This window comes from Microcebus murinus, chromosome 5 (assembly GCF_040939455.1).
Source record: "Microcebus murinus isolate Inina chromosome 5, M.murinus_Inina_mat1.0, whole genome shotgun sequence".
In the NCBI taxonomy this organism is placed as follows: Eukaryota; Metazoa; Chordata; class Mammalia; order Primates; family Cheirogaleidae; genus Microcebus; species Microcebus murinus.
The window spans coordinates 38,037,591-38,052,139 of NC_134108.1; the positions used below are offsets into that span (position 1 = coordinate 38,037,591).

At 37.4% G+C, this 14,549-nt stretch overlaps 1 protein-coding gene across 14 annotated transcripts in view; it reads right to left on the bottom strand.

Annotated features, from left to right (window-relative positions):
• PKIB (cAMP-dependent protein kinase inhibitor beta) overlaps positions 1 to 14,549 on the bottom strand; it is an 87,114-nt gene that overhangs the window by 15,617 nt on the left and 56,948 nt on the right. For 4 of the 14 annotated variants that reach the window (XM_020287189.2, XM_076003019.1, XM_020287188.2 and 1 more), the window contains one exon: positions 4,195 to 4,299. The exons of 5 other annotated variants lie outside the window; for them this stretch is intronic. In XM_020287189.2, coding sequence (XP_020142778.1) covers positions 4,195 to 4,279 — 85 coding nt within the window. In that variant the 5' untranslated portion in view covers positions 4,280 to 4,299. Of the gene's footprint in view, positions 1 to 4,135; positions 4,300 to 10,063; positions 10,106 to 14,549 lie in introns of those variants that run through there. 5 more of the 14 variants (XM_076003018.1, XM_020287186.2, XM_076003016.1 and 2 more) reach the window with 3 other exon arrangements.

Consider the following 14,549-nt stretch of genomic DNA (forward strand, 5'->3'; position numbering starts at 1 on the left):
AAAGCATCATTCTTATCTTACATGTTATATATAGTTCTTGTTATATATATAGTTCTTGTCTTTATGTCTATCTTCTGTGTGGTCAGAATTGAAATAACTTAGCACAGACTAGAAGAAACCATATTCATTCTTTTTTTGTTTCCACTTTACCTCAAACCCTCCCTATATTCCCTCATTTTCATTTATTTCACATTATCCTTCCCAATAAGTGACTCAAATATTGTTGTGTTCTTATTTTATTAAAGTACTATAGTCCGCTTAAAGGAGTATTTTGGTTCTATTCAAAAGTATTTCTTTAGCACCAACTCTATGCAAAGCACTACACTAGTTACTGTGGGATTTGGCACAATCCCTGCCTCAACTGGTAATCTCTGAAGGCTGCATGCAAGGCAGCTCCAACACATGTGCAGAGAAGGGTGTGGTTAATTCCAAAATAGAAAATGAGGCCAGGCTTCATAGGGAACACAGCATTTGATGGGATCTCAGAGAATAAGTAAGCAAATTCCAGTGAGAGGCTGCCCTCAAACTATCCATTTTTCATCTTTTCACTTTTCCAACTGCTTTTGGACACAAAGTATTCCTAGATTTCAAAAGGAGCACAAAGACACTCCAAGCACACAAAAGCCTCAGAACTGAATTCAAAACTAACATGATTTTGAAGTTCTTGTGGTCTGCTTGCACTCTTCCCTTCTAAGAGGAACATGGCATGTTTGTGCAGGGAATGGGAAATGCAAGGCGTGCGAAGTCAGTTCCCCTTTTAATGAGATAGGTGGTTTTAAAATGTCAAATAACTATTGATGACATCAGTAGAAAGGAGAGAAGGGGAAGTTAACGCTGACTAATGTGGTCACAGTAGAAATGGCTTTCCATCCCTCTGCCTAATATAGGGACTGGAACATAGTTGTTTAATACAATCAATAAATTGATGTTGAATTAATAACAGATACTTATCAATTATGAGCTGGCAAACAGTCAGTGAAGGTTCTTTTCATTATTACTATTCATAATAAAGACCAAAGTAAATAAGGAATAAAATAAAGAAATAAGACTGAAAGTTCAATTATTAAATACTAAAATGAATTTTGTTATGTTAACATTAAGACAGGTCTGTAGTCAGGCTGTAGACTAATGGCAAATACAATGCCTTGCAGATGTAGGTAGCAAACATGGATTAGCAAAGGAAGAGTAGTAGTTAATACAAAAACTCTTATAGTACCACCCTTATCCAGAGCATCTGATAGTTCTACTCTTCTGACAGGCCTTCTCAGGAAGGGGTCCATACACATTAAATTGAAAAAAGTTGCCAACCTGAAGTCAGTTACACATAATTTATAAGCCTTCCCTTATACATAAATGTAATCCTTTGACTCTTTAAATAAATTAATTTCCATAGTTTCACTATTTTTATTCTCAACAGGAGGAGAAATTAAGCCCTCTATCCTCTAGACTTAATTTCTTTGCCTACGATTATTATTGAGAGTGATGTGAGGACTGTCTGTAAACTATCCAGCCATAATTTTCACAATTTTTCCTATTACATGGCTGGTTACTTTCCAGACAGCCCTTTATGTCTATGACAAAAAAAACAGTTCCATCATTACTCTTCCAATATAAAGGTAACTTAAAGCATCAGTTTGAGCATGGACACTTTAAATTTTGTGCTTTTATTTCAGAAAACTTTTATAACTTACATATACTTATCTTTCAAAGGAAAAATGCAGTGTAATATGAAATAATAGAACTATTTTTTACTAACACAACAAAATTTATATCAGGTAAATGTGTTCTATATTCATCAAAGCAATTATTTTACAAAGCTACATATTTATTTCACTTCTCAAACTATTAACATTTTTGTGACTTCATCACGGCAACTCATTTTATGCTCATATATCATACAGTGGTAGGTGTAAATAAAAATGCTATAAAAATGTAAAAGAGGGTGGGGTAAAGGCAGTAGACGTAACCTAAACATTTGTACCCCCATAATATGCTGAAATAAAAAAAATTAAAAAAAGAAATGTAAAAGAGAAATGGTTATTAAATTTGGAGGTGATTAAGGGAAACTTCACAGAAGCTATAGAACACAGGTTGAGCCTTAAAATTTGGGAGGGATTCAAACAGGTAGAAAGGAAATGAAAAGGCTTACTAAGCCAGATAAATATCTTAAGCTAAATCATAGAGGGGGAAGTATAAAAGGTAAGTTTCAAATAAAAAGAAAGGAAACATCTGGCTCTCATGGAGTGTTATGTCACATGGAGCTGGAAAAATAAATTGAAGCACAGTCATAACTAGAACCCAAGTTACAAAGAAAATGAATGCTATTAAAAATACATGAATGTATTTCTCCCTGTGAGCACTGGGAACTATGAAAATTTCTAAGTCACATAGAAAAGTAAAGATGTATATAAGATGAATTCTCTGGAAATAGATCAAAGAGAACCATTAGAAGACTAATAAAAGGGGAAGTATTATAAGCAAATCCACCATAATAGGAATAATAAGCTGATTCCAAAATTCTGAATGTCCGTATTGGCAAGTGAGTGTTACTTGCAGGATAATCCTTATACTGAATACCCACTCTGATTTTCCACCTTGAGTGGGTCCTAAATTTCTTTTTCTGTCTCCATAACACAGTTCTTTAAAACAGAAGTTCTGAGTTACCACTGAACCCACGTCGATCCCTGCATGTAGCAATCACCTGCCTCTGCAGATTTCTGATTTCTCATTGATCTAGGATTATGAAGAATTCTCTTACTTGTTTGCCAATTCATACATTCATTTAAAGAGTTTTGAAAATATGTTATTCTGCATTTTAAAGGGTTGTATATTAGGCTTTTTTTTAAGGACATTAAGTCTTCCATAATGCCAGAAAAATAAGCTCTGGCTTAAGTTTCAATTTCTTCTTATCCAAATAATAGCAATATATCCATTTCATTCAGATGCAGAAGAATAATGCATTATTCTTTAACAGAACTTATTTTAACTCATAGGTCTTCACTTTTCCTACATAGCAGAAAACAGTCTTGTTATTCAAAGGGAAATCATCCACTTTCACATTAAAATTTATTCTCTCTGGAGTAAATTTCCAAACAATTCATGATCAGCTATAGGATTCATTCCCCCACATGGTATAAGGCCTAAAATTAAGACTCGATATATGTGTGCTGCCATGACATCTGGTAAAATTAGAAGGATCTTGAGTGGCCTAATCACAAGTTTTCCTCCCCATTTTGCTCCCATAGATACAGTACCCTATCAAACAACTCTCTTTATTAAAAAGACCAGGCACATTTCCTTATCCCTGAGTAGCAGGTTTCAGCTCCCTGTCAGCCCATGGAATTATTCAAACAAGCCAATCACATCTGCTTGTGGAAACCTGGGGGGCACCACACACTCCTGTTACTACTCCCATAGCCCTTGGTTGTTCATGCTATTACGATTACAACCCCACATAGCCCTAAATGGCCTATGGTGCTCTTCTCCTTGGACTATGAGTGTATGTTACCAACAAACTGCTATGGATCTCATGTGTCCAGTGTTGGGTGTTGTGTGTCTAGCCATCTCTGAATCCCCAGGGCAGCAATCTTTCCTTCACCAATGGGGTGAATAGGAAGCAATAAAATCCACTGGTGTCGCAAACCACATGACATGCCCAAACATTACTGAAGACACCTGGCCAGCTAAAATTAAATGCTCTTGGCTAACTGGTTCTGAGAAATGATGAAGGGTACCTGAGATAAAACCCCTAATTGCTGGGGCTGACCTATGACCTGTATTATCTTTGTCAGCCATTGCTATCTCTTTACGTCTTACAATGCTCTTGTTCCCAAGAATAAAATTGTGGTTAATTATACACTGTTGTGGCGTGTCACCAGGTTCAGCCTGTGTTTGGCAGGTGGTCTCTAAGGCTCCTGCCTGTAAATGCAGTGAAAACACAGTGTCTTAACCAGTCAGTACTTCAGTCCTGCTTACTGAAGTTCAGGCTAGAGCTCTCTGGTCACTGTGTCTAGCATGGTGACTGTCACTGATTGCTTGTGGCAGCTATATAGAGGTTGCTTGTAATCATGCACCTATGGGATAGGCCTAGGGACAGTACTTTGTGAGGTTTGTAGAAAGAAAGGTGATCACCAACCCACAGACAATTAAGCATGGCATCCCAGGTGTCATTGCTGTTCATTCAAGGGTAGTGACCTTGCTGGTTTCCTGTGCTGCTGCTTCCCTTGCTGCTGTCACTTGCACTCTCCTGACCTCCACGGGCAACGAGGTGTGCATCCATGGTGGCCTGTGGCCCAGGTGCTGATGAAAAAAAAAGGGTGGGGAGAGGAAGGAGCATTTGGGACTCAACTGATCTCCCAATGGAAAATCCACAGCCAACATGCCTGGGCTCAGCACTGCTGCCTACCCACACACTAAAGGGCCAAACTTGAACCCATCTGATCCCTAGACAAATTACTTCACTAGATATGGACCTTAGCTTCAGGGAGATTAACTGGCACTCCTAGGAGGAAGAGATAGACACTTATAAGAGGAGCCACCAAGCTCCAAAGTGTTTCCCCATAATCACCTACAATGTCTGCACCAAAGCTAGTTGTCCAGAGACAGAAACTGAAAGCTGCAACTTTACCTGGCTAGAAACCCAAAATATTCTCAGGGAATTTGTGCAGAGGAAAAAAAAAAAGAAAACCCATATGACAGAAAATGTGAGGCAGTGACAGAGGATGGTTTTGATCTATCAAGTCTGGGCTATAGGCCTAGAATTCTTCCTCTGCACAACCCTGATGACTATATCTGTATTATAACAAATATCCTAAAACTCAGGGTTATAGGAAAACACCTATGGTGCCTTTGTGGCACCATGTTATCACACCATGGCACTGTTAATTTAAACCCAACTTAATCTCAAGCCTTTATTCATAAAAATCAACCATTGCTATGAAGAAGACCCCTAAACTTGATGACACTAATTTTAGGCTTACTGGAGGAAGAAACTTATAATATGATCAGGAAAGAGAGGACACCCATCACCACCCTCCCACCACCAAATATATCCAGTGACCACCACCACTGATAACAAAAATAAACAAAAAAAAGCTGTTGACTGAAAAGATAAGTGTTCTTAGATTTGGAGAGTAGAGCTGGATTTCTCATAAAGGGTTGCAAGCCTGCAGGCTGGCCACCTTGCAGGCTGGGAAGTGTAGCTTCCAGCAGAAACTGAAAGCAGGCACTTCAAAGGAGGAAAGGTGAGACAGAAATGTACATTGAGTGGGTTGGCTCAGTATACGTATTTAACAGGTTACAGGAGGAGCTATGAATATGAAGCAGGGACACATGCATGAGTAATAAGCAAACATGTATGATATATATGTCCCATGTTCACTTTGGGGTTGGAGACATGACATTAAATGTATTACAATTATATATATCAAAAGTTGATAAATTAAATGTATTACATGTATTAACTATTATACATTAATGTATTACAATTATATATATCAAAAGCTATATATACCAAAATTTGAAGCAGAGGACACAAGAGCACTCAGTGAATGGCCTCTGGAAACCAGCAGAATCAGTCCATGATAGGGGTCTCTTATCAAGAGAAAGTTACTGAAATCAGTCTCTTGTCCAATAAAAACTGTAGTTATGGCTTGTGGGAAGGGGTGGTGTGTGTCAGTTAGTCAACATCAGGCAGTTGGTGAGCTGTAATTGTTTTAATATTGCTTATCTCAAGGCCAGTGCTTGTTTAGCTGCTAGAGAAAAAGAAAAAACCTTGTGGCAGTTGAATATAGTTTATTCTTTAGGCATAGGGGTGCATGACTTAACCTTTGCCTGGTATGGCCTTACATCTTGTTTGATAATTTGATATCTTGATAATTTGATATCTTATTGCTATGAAGAGTCTGTTCCATCACTCTTATGATCTCTATTTTAACAAAGGAAAGGAAAAAAATCTGGATATAGGGATAGGAAACCAGCAAAAAACAACCTAAACAAAGGTCCAAAAGTTGACCCAACTAATATCCAAAATGTATTAGAATTTATACAGCAAAGATAAAACAGCACTAATTGGCTTTTGTGCCTCTACAGCATAGGTTCCCAATTAACTTTAATATCTGCTGAAATGCACCAATCGGTAAACCTTCATGTCTTTAACCCATAGTGAGACTCAAATTACTATTATGCCTCGGCATCCTACTAAAATTAAATATGCTATCCCCTATAATCTTAAGGGAGTGACTGAATATAAAATAGAGGACAAAGATATATGCTTCCCCTTAACCATCCGTACTATTGTCTTGTCTAAATTCCCCATGATCATAGCACTCACTGCACTAAAATACCCCATCGTGGGCACAGACACTCTGACCCAATGAAAAATAAATGAAAATGAAAGTTAAATTAAATCTTTGACATTTATAAATTGTCTTGTCAAAATGGGAACTCATGACTCCCCTCCCTCTGTCCCAAGTTAAAATAATTAACATGACTCATTGTAATTTAAAATTGGGCCTTCAAGGATTAAAACTTGTTATATAACAGCTATTGAGTGAAGGGGTGATTATCCTTGCTGCCTCTCCATTTGGTAGCCTAATTGGGACTTATACATCCTGTTCTTAAACCTGGAACAAATAAATGGTACCCCACAGTAGTTTGCCACAACCTTAATGTCAAGGTCCCATACCATTAAAGTGCCTATTCCCAACAATCTAATTATTAAAATTGTTGACTCCATCCTATCAACGACTGAAAATATTTTGCTACTATAGATTTGGTTAATACGATATTAACAGCCTCTTAGTCACAGTTTGCTTTTACCTCCAAAGAGACAGTGTCCTATGGCTATCCTTGGTATGCATCAAAATCCTTGCCACTGAACATGATCTTTACAGGCAAGATCATAACTACATCCACCTTTCTCCAGGAGCAGGGGAACTATATAACATCTATAACATCCTCCTTCAAGGACATTTGTTTGACATATTGATTAAGGACACATGAATACAGAGGAGCCCACATAAAAAATAATAGATCATTATCTCACACAATAGTACATGGCCTTGTCACCTCTATTAAATTCTTCAAAGTTAGTTGGTAAATCAAAGGCTGCTTTACCCTTGCTATCTTCAAGAAATAGTTATTAATCTTCTCAGTACCCACAAAGTTAATACAAGTACAGTATCTTTTAGTCCCTTTTGGGTTTTGGAGGCAACATATTTATTTTCAAATTTTACTTACTCTCACTACCGTTGTTATTTACAAATAGACCCATCTTGAAGGGGAACTCCTCCAACAAAAGGTTATAAAGTCTGTCCAAATTGAAATCAACAGGCACTACAGTTAGTGTCCCCAGAGGCTTCAGCAACCTCATCTCATGCCTCCTGCAGTCTCTGGACCACCTATGATGAGCATCAGTCGCCCATGGCCTTCTGATGCAGGAAACTGCCTTTCCTGGCCTTGCACTATATGCCAGAGGAGCAATTACTGGTCATATAATGGGATTTTCTGGAAATAGAGGGTCTCACAGACCTAGAGCCTATGACTCTCTGTGCCTAGCTGCCCAAAATGACTTCAGGCATTTAAGCAGTGCCCCATGAATTTGGCGTGGTTACTGAGCCCTCCTTCATGCAGGATGGAGTCAAACCTGGACATATTCCACCTGCAGGAGGGTACGGCCTCCTCTATCCTCACTCCCTTGCCAGATACTGTGGGGCTGGAGGAGGTTATCTATTTCCCAGAGTCCTTGGCTACCTGGGGAGCTCCTAGGATGAATTGAATGAATAGCAATAAAGTTCACACATGATTGAGCTCAACGGAGAGTTTCTGCTTTTCATCCCTTAACCAGGATGTCCCTAATAAAGAATAGGACCCAAAGGTCAACACAATTGGCACACTTCAGGCATTGATCTTAGCACTGGATGCCCTGGCCAATTGGTCCCATCTGTTTATGGAACTTATAGTAACAAATTCTGAATCTCTTGCTTCATAGATACTCAAAATATAAATCAAGTTAACAGATTTCTCTACTTATACTAAGGCCACAATCCAAGGCCTCAGAAGGATACTCCTTATCCCTTTTGAAATTCTAGACACTAATGATAGTTGCCAAGGCACCCATTACACTTCTTAGAATACACAATGCTGAGATATTGAAGAAGGCCTTCAATGGAAATTCAACCTCCCCTGTAGGCTTCAGGTAGCCAGCCCCAGGCAGCCAATTTAATTGAAAAGCCTGATAGACTTTTCGAAGAACTCCAATTAAACTCACAAAGTGGCAAATGTCTCCCTTTCCCAGGGTGTCACTATTGACACAATTAGTCTAAATTCACACGCATAGGGACGCTCACTCTTTACATCAATGTCATACAGGTCTCTCAATGCCCTTTATTGGCCATGCATGAGGACACTCCTGAAATTCATGCTTTTGATGACCACCTCAAAATGTATCCCTTTCCCTCCTGGTCAGGTGCCTACTTGGCTTCCTAGCACAGTCCTTCTAATACCTAAAAGTCTCAGTTATCATCAAGATTTAAACCGATATCAAATCATCAAGGGGTCGATTGTGGTATACGGCCAAAAATGAAGGCTTGACACCTGATAAAACAGGTTTCAAATGGCTTAACCATAAGTTCCCCTCCTTACTCTGCTTCTATAGATAAGGTCCCCTCGCCAAACCACCCTCCTTATGGAAGGGACCAGGCCGGGCTTCTGCTTGTCCCTGGGTAGCAAGTTTTCGTTCTCTTCCTGCCTGCAGAATTGTCAAACAAGCCAATCATATCCTTCTACGGCAACCATAGGCACCTCACCCTGTTAATACTACAAAGTCCGCCTCCCACAGCCCTGTTGTTCACTCTATTCCCAAGTGCAACTCCTGTGTCGCCCTGCAGGGTGTGTAGTGTTCTCTTCTCCCCTGCTGTCTGTCAGTCAGTATATATGACAACTAAACTGCTGACAATCTCATTTCTTCAGTGTCAGGTGTTGTTTAGTCCTCCCTCACCAACAGGGTGAATAGGAGATGATTAAAACACCCTACCGCTAATACCACTTTCCTTTCTCTCTTGAAAGGGAGTCTAAAGTATAGGGAGAATAAAGCATCAGGTTCACACATGTTATATGTCCATCCTAACCCTCAGCGAGCTGCAACTTGTCCTCTTTCATCAGTGTGCACTGGGATCCACTGCTACTGTCTCAGGTATAACCATAACCTCAGGTAGAGAGATGTGCAACTGCATCTTCTCTGTTCTATCCCTGGATATTTAAGGCCCATGGTCTATTTAAAGCATGTTGTGCCCATCTTGAAGTCCATGAAATCATTTCAAAATACCCTATTCCTCTAAGGGACTGGGAACTCCATAGGGTGCACTGAGGCCTACCTGCCTAGGCACTTCTCTTCACCATTGCTTCTCTACCTTTTTAGGGCCGTACTACATATGAAGCTTCTTTAAGAGGCCAAAAATCTCCCTGGGAATTGAGGCATGTTCTCTCTACACTTGGATTTCCATTAAAATTTCTGTTGTTCAACCTCCCTTTTGCTCAGCCCAGTGAGCTAGAGGCCTGGGCACATTCACAGAGACTAGAATAATGACTAGGATCTCACTACATTGTGAATTCTTCTGCCACCATCTAGTCCATGACTCAATTCCATTCCCAGACACATAAAAACAAATTTTTATGTCATCATATACTCTTTCCCACTCTAAGGTTGGTTCTCAGTTCTCCAGTCTCACATAGCCCAAAAAGACTTTTCTTTCAAAAAGTCAGGCTCTTGTCAGAAATAACTTTGACTTTCAAGACTATAGCTCATTATTTGCATTTTAAAAAATATTAGAAACATAAGTGATCTTTTGTTCTAGATTATATGTATAATTCCTCAGTGAACAGTGTCTATGAAGAGCATTGAAGGAAGTATAAAGGAGTAAAGAAATCTCAATTGACAGATAAAAATTGTATCAGCCTTACACATGTACAACAGCTATTCTTAATTGGGCCCTTAGAAAGGCAGTTGCTTTATATATGTCATACATTGTACATTGCTTTACATATATTTTTTATTAATCCTTACCACAAATGTCAGAGAGAGATCCCCATTATTCAAATGAGACACCTGAAATTAAATATTTCAAATATTAAGAAACTTGCACTAAGTTATGATTTTAAGACCTGTTGTGATTCCAAAACATGGGCTTTTACTCATTTTATTATATTGCCTCTTTTCTAGGATCATGGACTCTTATAAATTTAAAAGAGATTAGAATAAAATAGAAATGCCTCAAGTTATAAAACTCACCTAGTACAGCCATTTACCACATGCATGAAATACTTCAACAAGAATATTCTCTTTCTTTGAACTATATATTCTCCATAGCATTTCAACAAATCCAAAATACTGTCTAAGCAATTCATCTGAAGACTTCAATTCATTTTTGAATCTTAAAAATGAAGGTCATATGATTGAAATAATATGCATAATTTTTAGTGAAATTTACTTTTTATTCTTCATAATTATTAAGTTATATATACATACAGTATAATTATTGTATATATACATTATAATATCCATACAGTATAATTGTATATTATTATATATGTGTATATATTTATGTCACCTGTGAAAACACATATTCAGAAGCCTTAATATTTTTTCCCAGAATAAAATGGGAACTTTTAGAGAGAGAGAACTCCTATTGCTGGTGGCATAATCTTTTTTAGGAGCGTTAGTTTTACCTTCCAACCTGTCTTCCATGTCACAATTGGAAGGACTCATTAATAATAGTCAGAGGTCAACATGAACTTTTGTGTAATAATCCTAATATTTTTGGTTTAATTTTAGACTTTTTTGGGATGAACTTTATCTTTATAGTTTTTTGTGAAAACATGAAAATAAGGTTGCATTTTATGGAAAGATATTTTCTAGTTACAAAGAAGAGAAGGTTCCAAAGAATTCATCAAAGATTAGATTATTAGATTAGATTCCCTGGGGTAATTGGCAGTTGTCTGCTCTCTGTTTGCCAGTCTTTAGTCATTTCTATACAGTAAGCCAAATCAATATGCATCTTACTGTAAAATTCAGGACTTTCCCCTTGAAATCTATAGTTAAGATTTGATGACCTTCTCTAAGCTACTATGTACACCTTGACCTGAATATCCTTTCAGCTCAGAAGCTGCTAAATCGTTAGGCACTCTGCTACATCCATCTGTTCTAACAGTGACCTCTTTTGAATTTTTTTTTAATGAGCTTTGGATATTTTCTTTTTATCAGTTTGCCAGCATAATCATGTTACATCCTGACACCAGGCAGTGTAAATTAATTCCTCGTCTTTCTTATGCGTCACTTCACAAGGAACCAGATTTTTCACTTTAACACTGATGAAATTGTGTGAAGGCGAAGACAACAAGATGAGGTCTCTGGGAAAATTTCATCTCACCTGTGCCAACCTGGAGACTGACAGAGTAAATTCAAAGCAAATTAGCTCTTCCTAAGATTTTTTAACAAATCTTAATGGGTGAGACAAGGAGAAATATAAAAGGACAAGGAGAGCAAGGTTGGATAAAAAGCCTATTTACTGAAAATTAATCTTATACAGCCAATTGAACAAGGACAGTGTTTCCTTGTGAACAGGACTTTACTGTTCATAAGACCCAGCTGGGAAGTCTGTTAACAATACAGATTCTTGGTGCTTCCCTAGAGCTTTTGATTCAGTAAGTCTGACACCATATGCTTCACAAGCACACTAGGTGATTGTGGTCACACAAGTTTGAGAATAAATTGAGTAAAGGTTAGGTCACATTTTTCTCTACCTTTCTTCAATATTACACTGGGGAGAAAATAAAACCCATACATTCATAGATTATGTTGCTTCAGCATCTAAAAGCATGTATCACCCAAATGAATGGACTATTTACTGGCGGTTTTAGCAAAGTGTAGCAATGCATACACACAGCCTTGGAGACCTACTCATCCAATTTCAGACCTCACCAAAAAGTTCCTTGTAGTAAATTAAAACTTAAATCACAAAATTACCTTTCTAAATACCTGCTCTGTCAGGACACATGCTCATGTCCTTGGCTATATCAATTATCCACCAGACCCTTCCACTTCTCATGCTAATAACCAACCCTGAAGTTCACCACTAAGTTTAATATGATGTTCACTAAACATTCTGTGTGGATAATTTGTTTCCACATGATCATAACAAAGGCATGGACAAATAGATTCTAAGTGTCAACAGTGGATGGGTGTTCAGTGATTGTTTCCCCAAAGGCCTTCACATCTAGCTGACACTCTGCAATCCACATCTTCTAAAGATCCTTCTTGTGGGGATAAGGAGTTTATATTATCAAACTTGATAAAAGAGTTCTGTTGGCATTTTAAGCATTGTCACATTTATACCCTAGGCCAGAGGTGGGGAACCTTTCCACGTTGGAAAGCCACATTAATTTAGCTATAATCAAATAAGGTCTCATTCAAGAAACTTCATTAGATATCCTTAAAAATGTACATTATTTTGTAAAAATCTAACTACTATGTATTTAATAATTTCAAAAAATGAAAACTATTTGTTAATTTTAAAGTTAACCTTTTAATGACTTTGCTGTGTCTGCTTTATGTTGGAAAGTGTCTGAATATTTGGTTGCAGCATGGAGGTCCACAGTTTCAGTTGATCCTCTAGATGGGCATCAGTCATTTGTGACCTAAAGGGCATTCTTGATTTAGGTTAGGTAGAAGAATGTAGATTCATAGCAACAGGTGGTTGAAAAGCAAGAAAACATTTTGGGGGCAGGTTGCCAAATGCGTGGGTATTCTACTGCATTTTTCCATATTTCAATTGGATCTTTCTTAGCATCAAACAATGACTTTAAAATGTCATCTACTGAGAGAGCTTAATCAATTCCATCTGTAGTTCTTTAGGTGCCTTGGTGATGTCAACTAAGTGAAGCTGAAATGCTAATTTGAATGTGATGTCATGATTCTCAAAGTCAGTGAAACTTTCATTGTATTCTCCAATTAATAAGTATATAACAGCTGCCTAGTCTCCAAATGATTCACATATATCATCCTGCTCATCAGTGACCTTTGCTACCTGGGGAAAATGTTCATATGAAATTTCCTTTTGAAGAAGTGTTTTGAAAAAAAGATAGCTTTTTTTTTAAATACTTGGATTTTTTGCCACATATTATACATAGACTTAGTTTTACCTTGAAAAAAATAATCAAATCATTTTGATTTGACATGATATCATGACATGATATTTGACATGATATTCCCACAGAAATCTTCTTTCATAATTCACATTGCTGCTTCTGTTCTTCATTAAATGTCTGTTCTCACAGAGATAAACTTTGGCTATTAGTTTCTGCAATAGCCTGTCTCTGCAATAGACAAGTCACTTTAGAATGATATGGTAAATCCACACTGAATAGCTCATCCTTCAACATTAGCATGTTACAAAACTGACAATGCTCTGTTGCATTTGCAGGAATATAGTTAATGATACTTATAACTTGTTACAAAGTGTCAGTTAAAATAGTAGCTTTAGCACAGAGGTTTTGCTGATGCAAGATACAGTGAAAAGAAATGAGAGCATCTGGATCTGTTAATACTTTTTTATCTGTGCAATAAACCTTTCATGTTTTCCTGTCATGGAAGGTGCACCATCTATACATACACTCACTCAATATATCAATTGAGTCCAACTTCACATTTATCTTGAAAGTTGTTGAAGATAACTATTGCCCATGTTCTGTTTCCATGAGTGCCCCAAGTGAGTAACTCTTTGTAGCAAAGAAAATCTGTTATGATCCAAATGAAGTACAAAACCTGCGTGAGTCGGTAGTATCAGTTGATTCATCCAAAATGATTGAATAATATGTATTTTCCTTTTGAAGTATTGCATGCTTAAGTTGAAGGCTAATTAATTCATGCTGCTGATTAATTATGGTTCTCCTTGAAAGCAGCAGTTGTTTATACTTTGAAACGTTAACGAGACCTAAGCATCCTACAGCTTTGGCAATGCATTTTTTCCAATTTCAACATTACTGAATGCTTCCCTTTTCTCTCCACTATATAAGCTACTTTATAAGTTGCTTCAGTGGCATTATTTCTAGGTCTTTGCTTTTGCTTTTCATCTTTTAATTTCTGCAATACAACCTTTCACGCCTTTCCCTTTAATTTAAAATATTTGTGGTCCTTATAAGTGTTATAATGCTGCTGAGCATCGTATTTCTTTAATGTTGATATTGCAGTATCGCAAAGCAAGCAAATCATCTTCTGTTCTTTAGCAGAAACAATATAATATTACAATTCCCAATTTTTGTTAAAAAATCTGTTTTCTTCCTAGGGTGTTCTCTTGATCTTCTTTGACATGATGTGCTATTAAGCAGACACAATTAAAAAATACTGTTAAGCTGTGCAACGTTTCACAAATTCCACTTCAAACAGAAATGCAGTGCACCATTGTCAAAAGCTGATAATAGACTGGCATATTCAATCCCATAATCTCTCACCAACCAGCCTCATGTAGTAGTGGTGCCAGTCAGGTGGGAGAAGT